This window comes from Paramormyrops kingsleyae, chromosome 1, assembly GCF_048594095.1.
Source record: "Paramormyrops kingsleyae isolate MSU_618 chromosome 1, PKINGS_0.4, whole genome shotgun sequence".
NCBI lineage: Eukaryota > Metazoa > Chordata > Actinopteri > Osteoglossiformes > Mormyridae > Paramormyrops > Paramormyrops kingsleyae.
Genome location: NC_132797.1, coordinates 19,124,827 through 19,150,021, shown reverse-complemented (window position 1 = coordinate 19,150,021; position 25,195 = coordinate 19,124,827). Strand labels below are relative to the sequence as shown.

Below are 25,195 nucleotides of genomic sequence, written 5' to 3'. Positions count from 1 at the left end.
ATGTCTTTATATTGCGATGGCGACATGGCAGCCTAGCACAATACGTGAGCACTGAGTCATGGCTGGAGAGCTGTTTCTCAGGCAACGATTTGACTCAAATATTTAAGAGTATCAAAAACAGACCAGTAAGATGAAAAAAATGCCATACGACCTAGATTGTTTTTGTGGAACACTAGCAGCAGCCTAGTACAGTGGTAATGATATGCAAACAATATAAACACAAATTATGTTATCATGATAAGCAGTATGTGTTGAAATATATGAACACACTGCAAACACAGAATGTGGTTTCTTTCTAGATGCTGCAGAAATCAGTTCAACAAAATTGCTCCTCAAATACCTTGTTTGGTTTATCTTTTTGTTTTAGTTTTTTTCACATTTCTCTTTTTTTTTTATTCCTGTCGGTATTAATAGACTTATTCACAGTTACATTCCCATTTATGCTAATTAGACATATGGTGGTGATCTTTTCCAACTGAATGCTTAAAACAGTCCTTCTATTCAAGGCAGGATCTGAGAAACAAACGCACCTCCAGCCAAGATTAATGAAAGCGGATAAGACTCGACAGCATTAAAGGCGACATAAGCGCCGCTCTCGTAAATTCAGCGAGCTGACAGGAGGTGATAGAACGCGTAGAGTAGGGCATCTATTTTGAGTACCTTTAGAAAACATGCATCGCACATCAAGAAGAAGATTGCCGAGATCAACAATCATGCTAACGCCTTAATTAGCAACTGGTATGGGCAACATGCTTATTTAAATACAGCCTCTCTAACATAATTTTCAACACAAATTGTTCTAGATATACTTATGTTTGGTATGTCATATATTGTACCTGAAATCCATAACTATTTTTGAGAACCATAATTGCAATTATATAAGAAACTGCCCTCCACTCAATTTAGTTCCCGAGGGATGAGTAACATCTCTGTGTCACGCCTCGGTGGGCGGGGCCACGTGACTAAGCCTCGTTACGATCGTCTATTTAACCAGCACTGTTGCTCTCATGCTCCCTACTAAGCATTCTTCCTCTCTTGTCTTCTGTGCCACGTCGTCTGCCCTGCCTACCCTGCCTGACCTGCCTGCCCGCCTCATCTTCCTGATCCCTGCCCTGCTTCATCTGTGTTCCCTGGTGTGCCCGTCTTCCCGTCCTGTGCCTCCTCGTAGGATTAATCTCTCCGGCTCACGACCCTCTGCCTGCCTTCTTGACCATCGCTTGTTTCACGCCCCTTTGGACTTGTCTATTGTTCGGTGTCCCAATAAACCTCTGGGTCTCCTGCATCTGGGTTCAGCCTGCTCTGTTCTTCCCGGACGTGACACTCTGAGCATTTCCATACAAAGGGCCTGATACAACAAACTTATTCTACATATAATATTCATCCACCTGTCCATCTTTATTGATCACATTCAGTGCTGGGGTGTCATGAACTGAGAGCCTATACCAGTATTCACAGAGCACTATGGTGAGTCTTACAGAAGCCAATTCATCAAAGAGCTTATTTTTGGACTGTTGGAGAAAATGACAGCACATGAAGAAAACATACTCCACACACACTTGTAATTTTCATTTTGCTTGAAATGTTAATTAAAACTTTTATTTTGTGCAGCTGATGACTACATTGTAGAAGGGCGTCTTCATCTGGGTACTGCACATCAAATGGAGACCGAAACGAGTGACTGGCCACCTCAAATTTAGAGGGAAAGTAAATCGGGGAAAGATTTCACACTGAGGGGAAAAACTAGTTTTCACTAAGTAACATTAGCCTTTGTCACTGCTGATTGCAAGTTTTCAAGTTTCTGTTCATAAGGTAATCTTAGAAATGAAATACTTATGGAGGATTTTTTGTCATGTTTTTTTATATAGTAGAAGTTAATTTTGTATCTAAGTCTTATATGTACATTTTAGTTTAGCAAAACTTCTGGATGTGGAACAAAGGGACTGCAGAAACACATTTTAATTACAGAGTCCACTGGTAATCCAGTAGAAGAGAATGCATTCATTAAAATGAGCTTTTTAAAAACTAATATGTACATCTTACCCCATGATAGGTTATTTCTTTTGAAATTTAATTAATTCATCATAATTTGTAATAGCACTTGTAATATCCAAATTTCAGACTTCACTAGTATTCTCATTGACAGCCAACGATTTTGAATCATGCAGTTCGCACGCTTAATTTACCGTACCTTGCTTTACCTGCTGGCATCCATCAATATAAATCGTTATTTCTCCAAGGTAACCCCATTACAGGTCCTGGGGGAGGAAGAAAGTCACAATTTTTAGGCATACAAAAAACAAAGACTTGTTTTATGACATTAATCATATCCGCAAACAGACCCCAAGCTGTACATTATGAACAAACATACATTTCCAAACTTTACTAATGTATTGGTAAGGTGCTGTTTCAGAAGGCTGATTGATGCAAATATTGGTACATTTCCTTTGATTATGAGTCAGGTGGAAGAATCTCAACGTAAGATTGTTCCTGTCCAACTAGGGTACCACAAAAAGAAAAAGAGCTGGAGATGGTGTCAAGGAGGGATGCCATGTGTCATTTCCTGCCCGCCATGTCTGCCCAACCCTTCTGTCTCCTCTCTGACTTGGCCCTGATGGGCTACATCTGATGCTTGTTGCCCCTTCTTTGTCTATGTATTTAAGTACCAGTTTGTTTCGTCCTCACTAGTCTGGTCATTGACATCATACCTGTGCCCAGATCTCCTGTTTTGATCCCCAGTAATCCCCTTTAGTTCTTTGTTCATCCAGTTCAATAAATCCCTTTTTGTTTCTCCACCATGCCTCCCCGCCGCGTCCCTCATCCTCGCAGTCATGACACCATGGAGCATTTCTGGTGATATTCCATAATTAAATAGTATAGATATGAATTTATTCCACTGCTGAAAGTGTTACCTGAAAATAACTGCATATTTTGAAATTTAATCTCCCCACAGGAGTTTGTTACACAGATGTCAGACTTTACTAGGTTTTTTTGTTTCCTCGTGCTGGTTTTCCACAGCAGACCACCTAATTTCTCCATTAACTTTTGATTGAGATTTGATTTGTACTGGGTTTTTGTAGGTACATTTATACTGGTTTACATTTCCTTTTGACATCTGTGATTTGTCTAAATGTAATTATTGAAAATGAATTAAATAAAAACCTCTAAACCCAGGTAACTGATTAAGTAACTGGTTAACCGAAACACTCATATTTAATATACTCCAGTAAGTCCAGAATCTCCTCTAACCTCTTCTAATAACAGCAGGGGCCCCATTACCAGGTCGGAACATCACTGATTTAGGGGCTGGTCAGTAACACTCTGTCCTGGTTAAATGCTCCAAATTCTGAATGCAGTGCTCCTCTGTCTTTGGGGTTTGAGCTACAGCTTCACAAATACCAACATCATTTTAGGTACCAGTGATGGTACAAGGTGCCACTCACCAACGAGTCTTCTGGCACACCTAGGATGTTCGTTCATATTAAAATTGCAAAAACTGTATTGTTTCCTAGGTTTATTTTTGTTGTTTCTCCCAATTTCATCCAGGGAGAGGAGGCTGAGGGCACAAGCAGACACATTTCCTGTGATTATTACAGTGAGGATGTGGATACTGTCCAAATTCTTAATTGTTCTTCGTAAGGTTTGCTGTATATCACACAAATATCATTTCAGACGTCCATGCTCCACTCATTCCTTGGAACTATGTTGACCTTTCTATTGCAATGAAGATATGGGGTCAAAGGCTGGGCTTTTTACCGAAGAGCAATCCTGAAAGACACGTCTCTGGAGAATGTAAACAGGAGCCTGACTCTCTGGCTGCCCGTGAGGCAGGAAGCCCACTCTGAGTGGTTTCGGTGTGATGCCTGCTTTCTGTCCACAGAGTCCAGCATCGTATCTGACAGTGAAGATAATGGCTGATAACAGAACAATGGGCTGAAAGGAAACAAAAGCCTTTGCATTGTTTTCCAAGGATTTGTTTGCTTCAAATTCTTTGTTTGTGTACAAAGCCTTTAAAAGTCATAAAATATTTAATATATATTTAGGTAAAGGTGATACCACAGAATGGCCTGTCTACAGTATGAGTGAGAGGCCAAGCAAAATACGATATTAAGTCTATATATAAAACGTAACAGGTCTGACCAATGGAGAACATAAGAGTGCAAGGTTTAGATGGATTCATCAGATTCCTGTTGTTTTTTAGCAACACTTTACTTAAAGCTGTCCTCTATAATGCATGATAGATACCTTCATAATGCATTATAATGGTAAGTATAAGACATAAGGATGCTTTGTACTGCATTATGAAGGTATCTATAGTGCAGTATAAATGAGAGTTTCATAACGCATTGATAAGGCACAATAAACATTGCTATAATGCATTATGCCATTTTATACATATTCATACCCATGTGTATAATGCTATATGAATGCATTATTATTTGTTATGAACGTGTTTATAAATTATCAAGAACATGGCCTTAAGTAAAATGTTACCTAAAATTCCATGCAACTGAAATTTTCCAGATGCAAAGACACAGTTTATGAGCAAGCTGAAAACTAGGAATGCATCGATACCATTGTTTCAGACCGAGTATGAGTAGTACTCACTGATGTTGATATTAATTAAGGTTGGGCAATGTCTAAAAAAATCATTTTAAAATATTGGGATAAATGATAACATCAAAATTTATCCAGAAGACCGTGAAAGCACGAAAAAAAAAGATACATGGCTGATCTGCTAAACAGCCGGCACCCAATCAAACCTAAAAACACTACAACTTGCCCACCGATGGGGGTGGGGGTGGTGATTAGTGGTGCGGCTCACACTTTTTTGTCTCTGTGGAAAATGATGGATTGCCGGGCCATATTTATTGATGTAAAAACATGTCACAGAAAACTATAAAACGTTTTACATAGTGCACCACCATTACACTATTATGTTCTCTTAGTACCACCATTACACTATTATGTTCTCTTAGTACCACCATTACACTATTATGTTCTCTTTGTACCACCATTACGCTATTATGTTCTCTTTGTACCACCATTACACTATTATGGTCTCTTTGTACCACCATTACACTATTATGTTGTCTTTGTACCACCATTACACTATTATGCTGTCTTTGTACCACCATTACACTATTATGCTGTCTTTGTATCACCATTACACTATTATGCTCTCTTTGTATCACCATTACGACATTATGCTCGTTCAGAACAATACAAACCTACTATATGAACTTGTTTCATATCTCCACTTGATATTTTAGCAGAGCATAGACTGCACTGTGTCACGAAAACATGTCAAGTACTTCATACACCATTTTGTGGTCCAGTTTATTTTGCTCTGTAACGACATCGCTGATCCGTCATCACATGGTGTCGGTTATAGGAATTGGCATATTGTCGAAAGGATGAGTACAAGTGCATGAGCACTGTATCAAAATGATTAGTGCACCCCTATTGATATCACAAGGTTATTAGTAAATACGGATGGCATATTACACTACCCCTCAGCATATTATGGATTGGAAAGTAAAATGCTAAAATGAAAGACGTCTTCACTAAAGCACAGTGAAATTTTGCATCAATAGCTTGCGCATTCGGCAGTTGGACTCGTCAACAAGCCCCCTGACCCTCCCTGATACAGTTCCTGCCTCTGTCACTCCCACACTTACTCTGCACCCATCTTTGTACGTATTTTTTCATCTACGGGTTGTGATATATTTTCATATTATTTATACTCTATGTTCAATACCTCTGTTCCCTTACTGTCCTTATAATTATTGTTAGTATGCGGTACAGCTTGCACTGTCCACTATCTATTTTATTCCTTCATTCTTTATTTTATTTCTACTTATCTGTTTTGCCTAATTATGCTCATTGTTCTTATATGTTGTCTGTGAATATAAGCACCAATACTGCCAAAACAAATTCCTAGTACATGCAGTTGTACCTGGCCAAGCACAATTTGTATGTAAATAATGCACAGCATGACATCAGTAGACTGTTTTATGACAAAAAGGGCTATGAAGTATTTAATCACACTGACAAAAAGATATTATAGGATATTATAAGAGCAAACAATAATGGATGATACACACACTGTATGAACAAAAGAATATGAAATGAGCCAGTAAGGAACACAGAGAAAGCCAACAAAAGCAAGCACTTCTGAATTATTAAATAGGGCAAGATAGAGTGTCACTTATATACTATTATGATTTTGAATTACAGGCAGTCCCCGGGTTAAGAACGTCTAAGTTACGGACAACTCGAACTTATAAATGGACTGCCATAAAGCCTCTTATATTGAAAAATTAGGTTAAACACAATGGTTCATAATAACAAACGCACACTATACTTTGTGATGTTCATGAAAACACTGCGTGGCTTCAGCAGATCTTTGGCTCGAGATACAATACAGAACCGTATGTAATTACTTTTATTATTACTGTTAGTTTTCCGACTTACCTAGAAATCCAACTTCAATCCAAAGTTAGCGGACAGATCTCGTTTGTAACCTGGGGACTGCCTGTACTCCATATATGGGATAATAGTGTATGCATATCCCAACAAGAGTGTATACCAGCCTTGGTAATAGTCTGGAATAACTCGGATAGATCTATGTATATAACTTACATGCAATTAGGTGCAGAGCTGGAAATAAATTTCACAGACTGCCCTACCCTACCCATAGGTCCCCGTCAGCAGATTTTGCCAACCAGGGTGGGCACATAGCCAGATATAAATAGATAATAAGATAACTAGTTTTGAAATTTTTTTGCTACTAATCGGACACACAGCCGGACACAAACAATGACAAGTTCGAACTTTCCTCAAAATTTGCTTACGAGACTTTGCCCCCAATCGACAAAATCAACCAAAGCGGAACAATATGTTGACCAAGGAGGATGTGAACAAATTTTGAGGGGTTAAAACCCATAGTATTATTACCTCGCTTGGTGCCTGCATGTAATGTCAGTCCAGCAGACATAAAAATTAATTTATCTGTGTGAGTGAGTAACCAACAGTAAAGATAGCAAAGTGGTCATTATGTATTTTTGCATATTTTCCTTCGAAGAATAAGGTTCCACACAGTACGTTTACTGCAAATTTTTACCTATAGTGATGTTTCAAATGCCTTTAAAACTAGGGATTTCAAAAGCCCTTAAGACTTTTTTAAAACACCAAGCATTAGTCAGAGTTCAAAGATGGGATAGCAGATAAAGTAGTGATAAAGATTTGACTAAAGTTTTTCTCCCAAAACCACATCCTTTCAATCAAGACAGAACATTATTTGTAGCCTCAGGAGATAAATCTGCTGTACCTTGTCCATGGCACCGTGGAATCACCATGATGCTACAAAGGGCCGTGCACCTCACTGGAGAATTACCGTGACGCCTCTCTATAGGGCCGTGCTCCTCGCTGGAGAATCACCGTGACGCCTCTCTATAGGGTCGTGCACCTCGCTGGAGAATCACCGTGACGCCTCTCTATAGGGCCGTGCACCTCGCTGGAGAATCACCGTCACGCCTCTCTATAGGGCCGTGAACCTCGCTGGAGAATCACCGTCACGCCTCTCTATAGGGCCGTGAACCTCGCTGGAGAATCACCGTCACGCCTCTCTATAGGGCCGTGAACCTCGCTGGAGAATCACCGTGACGCCTCTCTATAGGGCCGTGCTCCTCGCTGGAGAATCACCGTCACGCCTCTCTATAGGGCCGTGCTCCTCGCTGGAGAATCACCGTGACGCCTCTCTATAGGGCCGTGAACCTCGCTGGAGAATCACCGTGATGCCTCTCTATAGGGCCGTGCTCCTCGCTGGAGAATCACCGTGACGCCTCTCTATAGGGCCGTGCACCTCGCTGGAGAATCACCGTGACGCCTCTCTATAGGGCCGTGCTCCTCGCTGGAGAATCACCGTGACGCCTCTCTATAGGGCCGTGAACCTCGCTGGAGAATCACCGTGACGCCTCTCTTTAGGGCCGTGAACCTCGCTGGAGAATCACCGTCACGCCTCTCTATAGGGCCGTGAACCTCGCTGGAGAATCACCGTGACGCCTCTCTATAGGGCCGTGCTCCTCGCTGGAGAATCACCGTGACGCCTCTCTATAGGGCCGTGAACCTCGCTGGAGAATCACCGTGACGCCTCTCTTTAGGGCCGTGAACCTCGCTGGAGAATCACCGTCACGCCTCTCTATAGGGCCGTGAACCTCGCTGGAGAATCACCGTGACGCCTCTCTATAGGGCCGTGCTCCTCGCTGGAGAATCACCGTGACGCCTCTCTATAGGGCCGTGCACCTCGCTGGAGAATCACCGTGACGCCTCTCTATAGGGCCGTGCACCTCGCTGGAGAATCACCGTCACGCCTCTCTATAGGGCCGTGAACCTCGCTGGAGAATCACCTACACGCCTCTCTATAGGGCCGTGAACCTCGCTGGAGAATCACCGTGACGCCTCTCTATAGGGCCGTGCTCCTCGCTGGAGAATCACCGTCACGCCTCTCTATAGGGCCGTGCTCCTTGCTGGAGAATCACCGTGACACGTCTCTATAGGGTCGTGCACCTCGCTGGAGAATCACCGTGACGCCTCTCTATAGAGCCGTGCTCCTCGCTGGAGAATCACCGTGACACGTCTCTATAGGTTCGTGCTCCTTGCTGGAGAATCACCGTGACGCCTCTCTATAGGGCCGTGAACCTCGCTGGAGAATCACTGTCACGCCTCTCTATAGGGCCGTGCACCTCGCTGGAGAATCACCGTGACGCCTCTCTATAGGGTCGTGCACCTCGCTGGAGAATCACCGTGACGCCTCTCCATAGGGCCATGCTCCTCGCTGGAGAATCACCGTGACGCCTCTCTATAGGGCCGTGCTCCTCGCTGGAGAATCACCGTGACGCCTCTCTATAGGGCCGTGCACATTGAATGTAAAAGTCCTGCACAGTCTCTATCACCCCCCCCCACCACCCGCCAGTCCAGCTGTTTTACCTTCCATGCCTGTGTCCTCAGGGATCCCAAAAGTTTGTCCCATTTAACAGGAATTACGTATATCCCAGTGGATTACTTATTGGCAAGTCCATTTCACTCACCATTTCCTCATAGCATATAAAAGTTTAATTGTACCATGAATGACAAACGAAAGTAACGCTTTTTAGGGGTGTGATTTCAGAGGTTCAGGTGTCGCTGCGAACCTGAAGGTGAGAAATAATCAGTGCTGGAACTGCTGTTCCAGACATGTCACACCATCCTTCCTTTTCACACCTGGCTGTGCTGACAGCAAGCGGCAGACAGATACCGGCACGGACAGACAGGCAATGCATAAACAAATGGAGAGAGTCACACATGAACGTCTAAAAATGCACAGGCCTGCAAAAATACCCAGTCCCAAGTATGATTTTCCATCTTGCAAAATGATTCATACACTCCTTATGTATTTTATTTAGGACTTGCTGAATTGAGTGGTCAGAGTAAAACTCTATGGTTAGTTTTTTCCAGCTGCTGCTGTAACATATATTTGTGAGTATATAAATATTTTAGTATAAGTATTGAGATCATTGCAACACCTATTTTTAGCTGTTATAGCAGCAAGGGCATAAAGAATAAACCTTGGTAGATTTGCACAAAGCTTCTCAGGTAGTTTGGTAATTTCTCATAAGTAGCATTTTTATAGATGGAACCTTTGACTCACTGAAATTAACTTTGTTAATTCTGTGACCACATCCAGGTGTGTAGAAAACAGGCAGGCTGGGGGATCGTGTCCTCCCCAATATTTAATTTTACTTCATTCATCCGCTCAATATTCAGACCTTTGTATTAAAATTATGAAGTAGTGCCCCCCCTCTGTACTAACCAATAGCCATTCTTTGTTTTTTATGGGAAACACACAGACTATATAGCGCCAAGTACGGTTTGTCTTGAAACAAAAACACAGTAAATAAACTAGTTACACTTCCAAAATCCTGAAAAAGCAACACAGGCCAACAAGTGAACAAACCGTTCAATAGGGATACGAATCCTAAGTCTTCTTTTGTCACGATCAAGTAAAAATAATTCTCATTCACCTCAAAAACTTTCAAATTAAGGGCACCTGTTTGAAGGAAAGGCTTCATCTTTACTAAAAAGGTGGGAAAAAGTATAATACATGGCACAGCAACAGAAAACAGTCAACAAAATTTACAGAAATTGCATTTATTTAAAAGCAAATAAATATATTAACATACGAGCATACACATGTAAACCAATAAAACAGCTGTCTAAATGAGGCAGGATACACACAGGATACACACAGGATACACGCATCACACACATCAAGCAGATACTGTATAGATCAGGCTGCTCTTCCAAACTGAGTCATCAGACAAGCAGGGAAGCTGCAACATTTAACAGCTTCGAAAGGTGGAAACATGCACCTGTCACAAATGCCCAGAAGCCTTCACAAAACTACCCTGCATGGCAGGACAGCCAGATCGGAAGCCATTACTGGAGACAAGCCGCCTGAGTGTCTGCAGGACAAACAGACGCAGTCAGGTGATACTAAATTAGAAGTTTTTGCAAACTAAGAACTGTACGCACTGTATTTGGTATGGATCCAGCATAGCAGCCATTGTGGAGGTGTGATAGAAACTCAAAGAAGTCTAGTCAACAAAGGAAGGCCACTGCAGAGGCTTAACAGCGAGAAGGTGAGCATCCTTCAATGTGCCGGGAAGTCTTTTTCAGGAAGTTGTGGGAAAACCTCAAAACTGCAACCAACACAGAATCAATTTGAGAAAAAAAAATGAGATTTGTATGGTTAAAAAGTAAATGTACAGCACAGGCAGTGATTTACATATATAATTAAATTATATCTACATATAATTAAATTAAACCAGTAAACTGGATGTCTAGTATTACAAGGCTCTGAATTCATGCAATTCAGTAGAATTCAAGTCTCTGTCAAAAAAATATATCTAACTGAGATTCAATCTGAAGATGTGACAAAAACATTGGTGAAGCTTGACGATGTTCTACATCATTTCCCGTGGATCACAGAACACATCTGAATCCGTCACGTCCATTTGTCTGATTGCTTTGTAAAAACTCATATATATTATTTTGTTTTTAAAACATGAATATATGTCAGGCTTTTATTAATACCGTTTTATCAGTTTGCATTATATTATTTGTAGATATTTATTTTGATTGTTCATTACTGCATTCTTAAAGCAGTTCAGCAGTTTATATAACTTATACATAATCCAGATTTTTATTTTTCGTTTGTACTTTACAGCAAGAGGTAATAGCAGAGATTGAGCTACATAGTTATTTTATTCTTAAATTATATTTTACTTTATTTTTTTGTTGTGGAAAACATTGACGATCCACTGGCAGCTCCAAGAACACAAGGGGTTTATTATAGAAACAGAGCAGACTACAAAACCAAAAGGATCACGAGGGATCAGAAATAAACAGTAAACAACTAGGAGGAAAGCACTGATAACCAATAACAAACCTTTGGGAAACCAAAAACCAAACAAAACAGGCGAGGCTGGTCTCTGGGCAGCCTCAGAGCCATAACTGGAAAATTTAACAGTCAGATCCACACTCAGGGTCGGTGCCAGTCCATCTCTGTCCTATGTGTCTGGCCATCCTATTCCCTCTGTCATCGTACTAGTCTCTAGTTGTTTTGCTTGTTCTTTGGGTTGTTGCACTAAGGCCTTCAGTTGTGTGTCAATATCTCTATTGTTTTTTCCTGGTATATAGTATTAGTGTCTGTTTAGGTGTCCTAGTTTTGATGTCTGATAAGCTTTCTAGTTCTGTTTGTTAATCAGCCACACCTGTTGCTTATTGTTCTGTCCCTTCTTTGATTAGTTAATTGTCTTGATGATTCACACCTGGCTTTTGTTAGTCCTCATCATTTGTGTATTATGAGTTTGTGCTATATTCTTATGTTTTGATTGCTCTGTTCCCTTGCATGATCTTGCTCCCAGTGTTGCCTTATTCATGGACCTTGTCATTTGTTGCAGTTAGTTTCCTTAATAAACCCCCTAGTGTCTCAGAGCCGCTAGTGGATCGTCACCTCATTTCCCCGCCTGCACCATGCCCTGCATCCATGACACACACACTCAACCCAGTGAGCTATGCAGCAGTCCAGGGAACAGAGAGAACACACTAGGGCTAAGGGACTACAAGGTGGAGGAGGGAACAGGACGGCCAGCTACCTGCTGGTCAAAATGGAAGATGTAGGACAGGGTCGGATGGGCGTCAACCCTGATATTTTTACATATTTTTCAGCAGTATTGTATAAGAAGTTCTTACTAGTAATATGCAGATGTTGAGCTGAGTAAACATTACCTGCACTAGACTGCCTGTGTTTTTAAAGAATGTAACCCACTCCAAATACCATACCTCCCAGCATTAAGTTTTATTTTTTCTTCCCTAAAATAGGATACCACATTCACCCAGATATCTGGCTGTTGCCACTAAGAAAAGTCTGTGTGTAGGCCAGACACAAAGCAGAACAATGTCAAACATCGGAAGCGTTCCTTGTAACAGGAAATATTACACATGGCACTGGTAGGGCTGGCCGTGACGGGTGAGGAGGTGTCTACTCAGTACAAAAACTCCAGCACAATGGCAACACGTGTGAGCACCGCATTTTACAAATCTGAATTTAACTAATTTTGAAACAAGATAGCTTTCCCTTTCAAACACAACATTAAATATGATTTTTCTTTGCAAAGAATAATAAACTGTAGACAGTGCACAATAATTGAGTTTAGTTGTGGTGCAAAGAGGTCTTGAACGCCAGGAAGAGTTGGATCACCATACACTGTCAATAATCGAACCTAATGGTAACACAATAAAGTAATGGAAAAAGAAACCAATTTGGAAATGGCATCCCATAATAATCTCACCTACCCCCCCCCCCCCAAAAGAAACAGATGGTAGATTCAGGTGCTAGAAGGAGGGGTGTGGAGATGCCAGGTGTCAAGCCCCTCAACTCACGATTAAGTTTTACGATTAACACATACAGATGTAGAGCAGCCATTTTTCTACAAGGTCTGGGAGCTACTGTACATTCTGGCCCTGCTAGTTTCCTGTCAGTTCATCCTTTGTTAGCTCCATCATGGCTGCCTTGGATGTTTGCCCAGTCTGTTGTGTCCCAGGAGTGCTAATAAACTCCCCATTCCATCCTCCACTCTGTCACCTGCATCCGTTCGCTGTCCCAGCTGACACAAATCTTACGGGCATCTACTGTATTGCTGTACTTTTAAGCATGAGAATTATTTCAGTAAATATCCAACTGTACAAGCAATAAGTAGCCATGAGCCTATATTAAAACCCAGATTTGCAAAACAAATACAGCATTTACCTCACTTTTTCCACAACCGCACTAACAATCATTTTTGCAACAATTACCCAGATAAAGAGTGACAAATCAGCAGCAAATTTTTGTACTTGTACCACTGCAGCCAGACACTCGTAATTAACTACACTCTCGTGTCTTTAGCTGTCAGTAGGACCGAGGGACAGGCAAACCCCACTCACAATTTTTTGTTCTAGTAACGTTTGTTGAATGTTATGATTAAGGTATGGAAACATTCAAAGTGTCCAGTTTTCCTAATGGTTCAAGAATATTATCCCACTACAACTACAACCACTACTGCAACTAAGAATAAAAATATGAAAATAAGCAAAGGGGATGGTAAAGCAGCAGATTACACTGACATTTTACACCTCAAAGATCATGGGTTCAAGGCTGGATGTTCATAGTATACATTTATAGCAGTTTTATAAAATAATATTTTACTATAGAACAATATTTTTCAACATTAATTGGGTTAAAAGGCTGTTCCGGTAATCATTTTATAATACTGACATTTTTAAAATTGTAAAATGTGGAAATAATGTTACATTAACATTATTGTCACACCCACAGGGGTGGGACCACACAGCAACAGGCAATCATCGCAATCCAGTCAAGCTACTTAACCCCAAAGTAAGTTCTAAAGGTTGCGAAGTATTGTTGCCATACCCATGACACGTACCGAGCGCTTTTCTGTCTTTTGTCTAACCCTCCTGCCCTGCCTGCCTCGTCGTATCCTGCTGTCGTGCCTGCCCTGCTTCCCTGATCATCCCCGCCTGCCTGCCTGCCCTGCCGTCCTGGTTTGCCTCCATCCACCTTCCTGTCCCATCGTCCCCTTGTCCCGTCTCTGTTTGTAGGATTGGCCAACCCGGCTTCTGACCTCCCGCGACCAACCCAACCATCCGCCTGCCTTGCCCCTTCGGATTTTAATGCACCCGGCTTAATTAACAATAAAACGTTCTCCTGCATTACGGGGTCTGCTTCGTCTCTGATCCCTCAACGTCACAATTATAGTAAGAACATTCTCTGCCAACTTTGAGATGACCGTCAGATAATGTTGGCTGAAGTTCTGTTAGCTGGAAAGCTTTTGCAAAAATGTGTTTTAGCTTCCCAAAACGGGGAGGGGGGATAACACTGAGCCTGTTGTTGTGTGACAAAACTTTTCCAGAATCCATGGCACAAAATGCAGCAACAATGTATCACCAGGAGAGTGAGGCCAGAAATGAGGAACACCTCTAACAATCAGTGCATTCAAATTCCGATGAGAAGAAGTTCTGCTCGTCAACATCTATCAAATATCTTTTATAGGACATTGATTGCCATATTTGTGTTAAAGCGTCAATGATGCAGTTGTCTGTACTCGAGATTAGTCTTTATCATTGATCAGTTTATCTAATACAGTAAACCTGGTCCTGGGGACCCCCAACAGTCAAAATTTTTGCTCCTTCCCAGCTCCTTGCAAGACATTTTCGCTCCCTTCCAGCTCCTGGAACAAAAATTTGGACTGTCTAGTGGTCCACAAGGACCGGGTTGGGAAAAACTGATCTAATACATTTAAGCCCCTGCAACCCTGACCAAGATAAGCATGTTGAAGATGGCTGGATATTATAATTAAGCACACTGATAAATGAACGGCTCTTGTCTGGAATGAATTCTTACTTAGAAAAATGAGAAATTCTACCTTGCGGACAAGCACTGTTGACACATCGCACTCAGACATCCGGGAGAACAACTGTAGCGGAGAAGAGATAAGGCAGACAGTACTGCGGTAAATTGATGCACACCATCAGTGTGAAACAGGATAACAATGACCAGAAAACATCTGACAGGGCGGATAAGAAGCATGGGGAGACAGAACCAGCGCGTGAGCCCAATGAGATAGAGAGGAAGACAATTCAAATTTCACTTGAAAGGTGTCAAAGGGCATTATTAGAGATGTATACAACATCTTAGTTTGTTGATAAGCAACGAGCAATGCAACAGAAGCTGATTAATGTCAGTGACAGCGCAAGGATGTAATGTCTCAATGGAACTGCCAACATCTTTGGTTATACAGTAATTTCTTAGGCACTTTATCTTTGCATATATATACTTTTTTACTTTGTATATGTGATTTTATTTTAGATTTTCTGGGTGTGCAGCAATGCTTGGGGATATATAAATTTGTGATTTCTACATGAACATTGAGTGATTGCACCCAACAGTACAGCTTGAATTGTATAAATTCCTGTCTGACTATGCACGGGCAGGTTGAGACAAACATGGTCACACCTTATAAAATATGCAAGACTTGATTGGTCCGTATTACACTGATGAAGCACTGCAGAGAAGTCATTGCTTATACTGTCAGTGTGTTGTGAACACGGGGCTAAATTAGAAAGGGATACAAATGGGGGCCCGGTGGCAGAGGTAATACGTATAGACAAGTCACTAATGGATGTGTCCTTGAAGTCAAACAAATGACACAGTCACTGACATATTGCTATCAAGTCAACTCACATAATGCATGTAGAGAGAGAGCTGTGGCATCCTCGCATTTTGACAAGAGGTTTACGGTTCATTATTTATTTCCTGCAGAAAGCTGAAATCAAAAACCGAAAAGAGCTCGCAGTCTCAACATCAAAGACATCAGCTTGTAGTGGATGTGGAAAAAATGTCAACAAAAAGATGGATAAATCTGTTGAGTTTGAGAATCTGCCTTCTCCTGGCAGGTATCAGAGCTATTAGGGGACTGAATTTGTGATCAAGAGGTTCTAAACCAAGAGAAAATTTACTATGATCTACTGTGATTATACCTCAATATCCATAACTTCATGTCCAGCTGTAACAAAAGCATCTGAAATGTTATGAATGTTAGTTACCTACAACTGTAACATTAACCTTGGGGAAATTAAAAGGTCAAGGCCTTCTCATTTTTTCATTGTTAAAATGATCAAGCCATGCACATGATAGGCTTGATGCATCCCTTTGGCCCTATGACATTTCTTGTTAAGCATACAACAGGATGCTTTGGGGCTGACACATCAGCTGCTGGGAATACCTGTTAATTGGCCTGGTCGGGCCAGGAATAGCTCTGCGGAGAAGCCTGCGCATGGGAAGCTGACTGGGAGATCAATCCGGAGGGTGTTGAGAAGGGGCATCATTTACACCGCAGTGAAATCAGCACATTCTCTGATGCCAGCAGTGCGGAGATGCTCGGCTAAGGGTGACATTGAGTCACACATGTCCACCCCAACCCCCACCCCTCCCTCCTCTGACCCTCACCTTGGTTTGTTCTCTCCACTCACTGAGGGCCTTGTGCCCTTCACCACAACCTCTGACAGTAAACTTGAAGGCCTGTCCCACAAGAAAGTGTATTGATAGATAAATGGTCAGGAGGCTATACTAATCAGGTTAACTTTTGACACTTTAAAAAAAAAAAAAAAACAATGTAATAAAAATTAAGAGTTTACAGTTTAAATTTTCACTCTTATTTGGTTAAACACAATCTGCGAACTAATCAAGTACTACATGAAAATCTACTGGGAAGATTATAAGACACCGTCCATTGTCTTCTTTTTGTGTAGGCAGGCATGCAGAGGGTGCAGCTACTAGAGAGTGGGAGCAGAACTATAAATCACCTGTCTGCTTAATGCCAAAAATATTACTGGGGAAAATTTAAAAGTACAGAATAAGGTCACAATCCAAATAGCAGCAAAGAAATTCAAGAAGTCACATGCAGGGTTTAAATATAGACGGGCCTGGTGGAGCCCAGCTCCACCTCCTTATGTCAAAATAGCACCATGTTGAAGACCAGCTCCGCCTCCCTATGTCCAAATTGCACCTTGCCAGTGCGCAGCTCCGCCTCCTTCAACATGAACCTTTTCTCTTCATGTCCCAAAATTTATTAAAAGCTCTTGAAAGTGAATAGTTTTATTAAAGGTCAATTTTGCCCTCATAATCATGTTTTTTTATCAGCTTAAATGTTAATTTTCATGAATAGCTTTGACATTCATTTCTTGAGTAGATGAGATATTCCTAAATGACACATTGCTTTCTGCTACCAAAACTTCACTTACTGTACTAGTTAGACTCTGCTACAGTTAAGACATGTGTAAGAAGCAATCTGTGAATAACTTGATATTTTAATTTCACAGGAGCATTCAGGTACTATTTAACCATGCGATATGTACAATACCCGTATCGATTAAAAATAACTTTTTCATCAGTCTTTTTTTAGTTTATTTTGTATTACTTTAAACTAGTAAAACAACATGACAAATGAACATACATCTTTAGGAATGTGATCATAAATGAGTGATTCTCATGAAATCTTGGTTTCAAAGATTTCAAACATGAAGTTTTAAAAAAGACTTGCACCAACAAATTTCTTCTTAGCCATTAATAACCAGGTCTGAAGTGTTGTAAGGGTAAATTTAAAATCATTGATAGAAAATTTAACATGTTGTTTAACATTTCCCAAAACGTCCTTAAAAATTTCATTACCACAAAAATCTGAAAACATTAAGACCATTAAGAAAGTCAATACATTTTCACATTTTTAAAAAATTGCTAATTAACAGTCATGCTCATTAACTGTCATGTTCAGTTGCTTGAAACTCAGAAATAATGCACATTTTTAAATTAACATTTTTATTTGATTTTGACTGATTTCTGTCATTACTGCAACACTTTCTGGAATCTACAACCTAATATTTTTCGTATTTCACTGAAACTTGATAAGTTGATATATTTTCAAAATAATGTGGCAAACCTGAACAAACAGAACATAAGATTCTACACATTCATTTATAAGCAAACTACTATTTTTTTATTTATTAAATTAGCATTAAATGGAGCCTTGTTGCGGTAATGATGCAGAGGTTTTGGAAATGAGGTTGATAGTTTCATGAGAAACACCCAATATACATATGATGACTAATGTATTAATATATAGAGCAGCTTATTCAGGACTCTGACCCAACCCCCAGGACCTGACATCGCTCCCCCGGATCATATTGGTTTGAATCCTAAAGTGGTGGTGTTTTTATGCACCTTTTTAAAAACCATTATATTCCCAGTTTATCTGGCTAAAATGATAGACATTTTAAGCTTTTTCCCCGTGTGTTACCAAGGGTTAAGAGAACCATTTCAAACCACACTAAAATGCTTCTATAGCAAAAAGTTACCTTAAAAAATTACTTAATTACCACAAAAAATTCAGGTGCAGTAACATAAACTGTCACTTGTACATTAATAAAAAACAAATTCAGTGTACTCTAGCTCTCATCTTTAGGAATGACTTCAGTTTGGCTTTGTATCTGTCATTCTTTGTTGATCTATTTCTGGTCCAGGAAAATATAAACTAGATTTGCATGTATGTGGTAAGCATATTTGTCATCGATGGAAATGCATCTTGACATTCATTGGGTCTAGACTTTACCACAAGTTCACAAAGTTCAGTATAAAATATGTGGTTTTACAAAGGTACCATATATACACACTGAGTGACAAAAAAAAACTTAAGCACCCAGGCGGAATGGTGGAAATTAAATGAATCTGCACGTGGTGAAAGGTCATGTGACTGTGTCGTAATGATTATAATATCAGATCAAACGGACAACAGAGTTGGCAGTATGGGCATACTGCTGGTCCCATGTCAGTAGGGTGTGGCACCCCCCAGGCCTGGATACATGTGGCGATATGCTGCGGAAGGGAGTCATAAAGCCATTGTATCATATCCTGTGGCAAGTCGGCCCACAGCTGTTGTAAATGGCCCTCGAGATCCTGCAGATTGGCACTGGGTCTGAGTTGACGTCAAAGCTGATTCCACACATGTTTGATTAGGGGAAGATCGGGGGACCTGACTGGCTACAGGAGGACCTCAACATGATGCAGGCAGTCCATAGACGCACATGCCATGTGTGGATCGGTGTAGTCTTGTTGAAAGACTGTACCAGGGTGCTGTCTCAGTAGGGGTAACATGTGAACGCAGGATGTCACTGACATAGTGCTGGGTCCCTCGAATCACTACCAGAGATGACCTGAAATCATACCCTATGGCTCCCCACACCATGATGCTGGTGTGTCTCTCCACAACATTGGCAGGATTGGACCTCTCCCCTCGGCGCTGCCATATGTGCACACAAAGGTCATCTATGGTAATGCAGAACCAAGATTCATCGTTGAACATGGTACGACATCACTCATCACCAGTCCATGCCTCCCGGTTATGGCACCACTCCAACCATAGCCATCTCTGCACTGGTGTTAACTGCAGCCTACGCTTGGGACAGTGAACCCATAGTCTGACTGATGCCAGTCATCGAGACATAGTGCAGGATAACAGGGAGTGTTGTAGTACCTGAATATAAGGCACTGAATATTTAACATCTCTTTCAACATAATTAATTGTAATTAATACCTGTGTCCAAATGGCAAGCGCAGAAGTCATGGGGTTCTGTAATGTTTGGCATACAATACAACGATCCTCCCTTGGTGTGGTCTGTTTTCGGCGACCAGAACCTTCACGATGTGTCTGGGTGCCCTCACATGCCCTTTGGTTCCAACATCAGGCGACTGTGACATTTACATGCATGATACAACCACTGACCTCATGCAAACCCACAATGCGACCCCTATCGAACTCTGCTGGTAATGCTGTCTAATGCGTCTACATGGCATCCTCTGTGTCTGGTGACTAGACGTTCCAGCTCCTTCCAAATCGAAACAGTTACATACCCATCACTGGTCTGTTACATCCAAATCGGACCATCCCTTAACTTTTTTTGTCACTGAGTGTATATCACCCATCCACCCATTTTCACAGTCATTTGGAAGCCCTTCCCAAGAAGCACAGGGCAGAGGACATATGAGACAGAGTGGCAATCCATCACAGGTCACATATACTCATACTCAATTACACAGTACAGACATCAATTCACCTAATGTAATGTTTTTGAAAGGAACAGGGGTACCTGAAGGGAATCTCCAGAACCCCATACCATTACCAACAGTTTAACTATGTATCTGTGTTGATTATTAAATTATTGTTGAATTAATACTGGACAGAAGGTGCCTACAGGGACACCTTGAGGAAAACAGCTATAATGCAACTTGTCAGCTTTGATGGTCACATGGTTAGCCTGTATACATAATCAAAGACTTGCTGTTGGTATCATGACAATACTTCATTTCCCGCTTCAAATTAATCATCTCATTTACTAATGTAAGAAACCGAGGATAAATTAGAATTTAGTGATCAGTGGTCATTGTCAACACACCACAGCACACAGTGCGCAATAATGAAATGTGTCCTCTGCATTTGACCCATATGCGACTTTCGTGACATAGCAGGGGGCAGCTAATTCAGCGCCCGGGGAGCAGTGCTTGGGGGCGGTACCTTGCTCAGGGTACCTCAGTGGTGACTTGCTGGTGGGGGATTCAAACCTGCAATCTTTCAATTACATTTGGGTGCTAAAACTCAACAGTTGAGAACCTCCAAAATAATTCTCTTCCAACAACCCAAATGCCCATATCCCCCGAAAAGGATTTACTGATCCATTTGTCTTCATGCTAATTCAATCCTACCTAGACTTCATTGGCTTGGCGCTCCCAAGGTTTCACACATTTGACTAAATTGTTAAACTTTAAAATTAACAGGTGTGTATTAGCTGCTCGTTTCACAACAGGATGGTCAAAACTGTTGGTAAGGCACTGAATATTTCACATCTCTTTCAACATAATTAATTGTAAACCATACTGGTCACTTTATTAGGTACACTTGTTCAACTAAGAACAAGATTGGCAGTAAAGCGCAGCCACCTGTAGTGGTGCCCAGGAAGCTGGGGGTTAAGGGCCTACAAACATATGGACGTCAGGCTTTCCTGTCAGGGAATCAAAACCCAGACTGCCACATGACAGGCAGTGATAGCAGAATGACGACAAAACAATTTCATTAAACTTTACTCCGTGGAAGCATCTCAACATGAACCTATTGAATTAATGGTGAGATCTTACCTTTTGGTTTCACAGTTCCATTCGATTATTGCTTGCTCATTTAGATCAGTGATTCAAATGGGGATTTGGGAATGACTCACACCTATTCTCTGTTTCATACGGACACACACCCTGCTTTCTTTCCCCCAATATACCAGAATAAATGAGATTTTAACTGACCTCCTACGGCATGGGATGGTGAAGGCTCCTTGGCTCGATTAACCCACTGACTATAAGGTGGATATTCTAGTGCTTTCATTTATGAAGGATTTCATCCTGAAGGAGAAGCAGCAAGCCGGTTCAGGCCCTGTAGTGTAACAGTTAGCACTCTGAACTCTGAATCCAGTAATTCTGTTCAAATCTCAGTAGGTCGTATAGAAAAGATGACTCTTTTCTGTAGCATTCCATATGTAAGGAAAAACCATTGTTTCCTTGAGACCACATGCATTCTTGCTATTTTGTCCTTTTTTTAAAAAAGGAACTGCTTCCTCTGGCTTCATTCATCTCAACCTACCGTACAACTACTTTCCAGCTTAAATTTGATTGCTTTCTTTTGTGTGGGAGTAAAGTTAGCTACACACTCATTTAGGGGAATCGAACTCTGGTCTCCCACGTGACAGGCTGGGATACTCACTACTATACAGTACCAATGAGGAGAGAGGCAAAAATTGGGACGATGCAAGACTGGAAAGAATGTTGGTCAGATGAGTCTGGATTTCTGCTGCGACATTCAGATAGTAGTATCAGAATTTGGTGTAAACAACATGAAAGCACAAATCCATCATGGGTGTAAATTATGGGGGGGAGGGCTGGCCAGAATAGTCACATGTTCAACTGAAGGTTATGCCCTTGGGATTCATCCTGCCTTGTATCAACAATTCAGACTGGTGATGCTGGTGCAGTAGTATGGGGGATATTTTCTTGGCACACTTGTTGTCAAGGTGTTAAAATGCCACAGCCTACCTGAGTATTGTTGCTGAGCGTGTCCAACTGTTTATGACCACAGTGTACCCAGCTTCTAATGGCTACTTCCAGCAGGATAATGCACCGTGTCACAAGGCTCATATCATCTCAGACTGGTTTGTTGAACATGACAATGAGTTCACTGTACTCACATGGCCTCCAGTCACCAGATCTCAATCCAATAGAGCACCTATATGGGATGTGGTGGAACGGGAGATTCACAGCATGAAGGTGTAGCTGACAAATCTGCAGCAATTGCAATAATGCTAGCAAGGTGTACCTAATAAAGTAGCCAATGGGTGTGGTACATAATAGGTGAGTCTGGCAATCAAACACTAAATATAGTATCAATTAATAAAATTTAGATTCCATTCGAAGGGATGGGAATTTCCTCTGGGTAATGTGCTTTCCTCCCACAGCCCAGAAACATGCAATAAAGTGAAGTGGAGTCTCTGCTGTATGTGTGTGGGTGGGACTGCCCTGCAATAGCTGGCATCCCTCTCTCATGCCCTATTCTTCCTGGGATGGCTCCGGGCTCATCATAACCCTGTATGGGAAAAGTGGCTATGGAAAATGGATAGATGAATTTCCAGATTAAAAAATAGATTGCCAGAATAACAATAGATGGAGCAACGTATAATGAAAACTGTTAAGGAGTTAGCTGTCCTTAGGTGTTGGAGAACAGTATCTAATATGTGAGGCAAGCTGACCACAACACTGCTTCATTTGTGGGGATTGAGCTTGTCTGCTTGGTACCGAAAATTAATAGTGTTGTTATGGTGAATAGGTAAGTACTATACTTATCCCTGTAAAAGACATAATGACATCAAACAGCTATAATGGGCTGTGTCCAATGACAGGCTGTGGAGCACTAACTAAACAGACCTTTATCATTTTCTGGTTGTCTGTAAATGTCTGCACTGATCCACTCTCCAGTTAGATGCAAAAATGCATCTAATGCAATATTACAGAGATGTATATAATAATTCGGATTATTAGATTAATAAACAAGTTAAAGAAAGTTTAAAGTTGATCATTTGTCCATCATTTCAAACAGTCCCTAAGCCCAGGTACAAATCTTTCATCTCTTATTTCTGATACCACTGATACTATTACATTCTGATTGACCTTAAATATCACACAAATTACAACTTTGCAAATATTTGCAGATGATTTTAAATTAAGGTTGCCATATATAGAAGTTATACTTTATTTATTTACTACTACTATCACCAATAATAATAATAATAATAATATAATTATTATTATAATATTATTATTAGAAGAAGAACAACAACAACAAAGAAGGAAAGAAAATCGGGTTGAACCGCTCATTCTGTCTGAACATTACATTTCTATAAAATGCAACACGATATTGATGAAGACGCAGCCTTATGTTGACGAGACACGCTGGCAGTTTCTTATTTTATTTTTTACCAGTTAGCCTATGACTACGGTCTAGAGGGGCGTATATAATGTTACAAGATTACATTTTTAAAAATGTTTCATATAAGACTAAATTAGCGCCGGACTTGTAAGTTACTGCTATACGCAGATGCAGAACGCAGTATATTTACTTTACATACCTGCTGTCCCATCTCTTTCAGTCTCCTCTCCATGTATTTCAAATTAGCAGTAGTTAATCCATTTGCGTGATTAAAAACTTCCCGACTTTATTTCCCCCCCTTGAAGGGCGACATCGGTATTTTTCAGCGTTTGTTGAACAGCGGTAAATCCGAAATACAAAACCTCAAACAGTGAGCCGTGAAGGGGGACTCCCGACTGTCACAGAAACGCACAATAATCCAGGATTTCTGCACAAATTGGAGAGCCGAGTCTTTTTATCTCGGTTACGCATAAAGCTTTCCCCCAGTCCAGGAAAAAAGTCATTTGGATGACTTTTCTTACGGAATAATATATTCTTTAGCTGGAAGTTTTCGGGTGAACTGGGGTAAATAAGCTGTTTCAGCTTCCCCCCGGATACAGTAGATCTTGTCTATTCCCTACGATGCCACGCTGGAGAATGAACCTTCAGATATAATGCACATTGTCTTAATCAGTTAACTTTTTCAGGCATTCCTGCAGCTTAAATTACGGCTTCTGGTTTCACTGCTCCATTAAGGAGCAAAGGTCTTTTTCTGCTTAAAAACACACACACACACACAAACCCTAACAATATCGTGTTTATTCGCTTTTCTACAAACACTGCAATCCATCCTAGTTTTAGAGGGTGTGATATTGAATATGCAGTATCAAACATCAGTGTTTTCACATTTTAAGGTGAAATATACATTGGTACTAATAATTATCACCTGTTGGCGTTCCTAATTAAGGATATGATAATTACTAAGGATTCTGAATGCCACGATGGGGTTTGGGGAATGTGGGCTAATGGTATTCCCTACCAGATTTACCCAAACCGGACCAAGGTAAACAGAAAACTGGAAATGAGTCAATGCATTCACAGATGGATGTTCTCGCATGCTACGTTTTTTCAGTGTCACAAGATGGTACTTAATTTCAAATATCCTTTGCACAAATGTGTTTATCACGAAGTTCTTTTTAGTAAAAAAAAAAAAATGTAACCCTGATACTAAACAAGCAAAACTTGTGATTTACGTTAGTGTTCGCCCACTGTGCAAAGCTCTGATGTCATCTTGTGGATGAGATAGGAATTGTATTCTCTCGTTTTTTCCCCCGGCTCATGTCTACAATTGTGCTTATTGTATAAATGAGATCATCCTTTATTTTACTAATCAGTGCGGATGGCGAATATTATTATATTGTAATAAGCACACGTTTAGAAAATATCAAATACATAATATATAACACATATACTTTACAACACCATTAAGACTGTGTAATAGATCTAATTAAATGAAAGACATTCTTTCCTTAACCATTTACCAG

The 25,195-nt window shown here is 40.8% G+C and overlaps 1 protein-coding gene across 5 annotated transcripts in view; it reads right to left on the bottom strand.

Moving 5' to 3' along the window:
* Window positions 1-24,492, bottom strand: part of LOC111846988 (chemokine-like protein TAFA-2) — a 43,209-nt gene extending 18,717 nt beyond the window's left edge. Inside the window, exons 1-2 of one of the 5 annotated variants that reach the window (XM_023817773.2) lie at window positions 23,872-24,492; window positions 2,189-2,255 (exon numbers count right to left, since the gene is read on the bottom strand). In XM_023817773.2, the coding sequence (XP_023673541.1) occupies window positions 2,189-2,208 (20 nt within the window). In that variant the 5' untranslated portion in view covers window positions 2,209-2,255; window positions 23,872-24,492. Of the gene's footprint in view, window positions 1-2,188; window positions 2,256-22,437; window positions 22,460-23,871 lie in introns of those variants that run through there. The other 4 variants (XM_023817771.2, XM_023817769.2, XM_072711339.1 and 1 more) reach the window with 4 other exon arrangements.
* Between the last annotated feature and the right edge of the window lie 703 nt (window positions 24,493-25,195).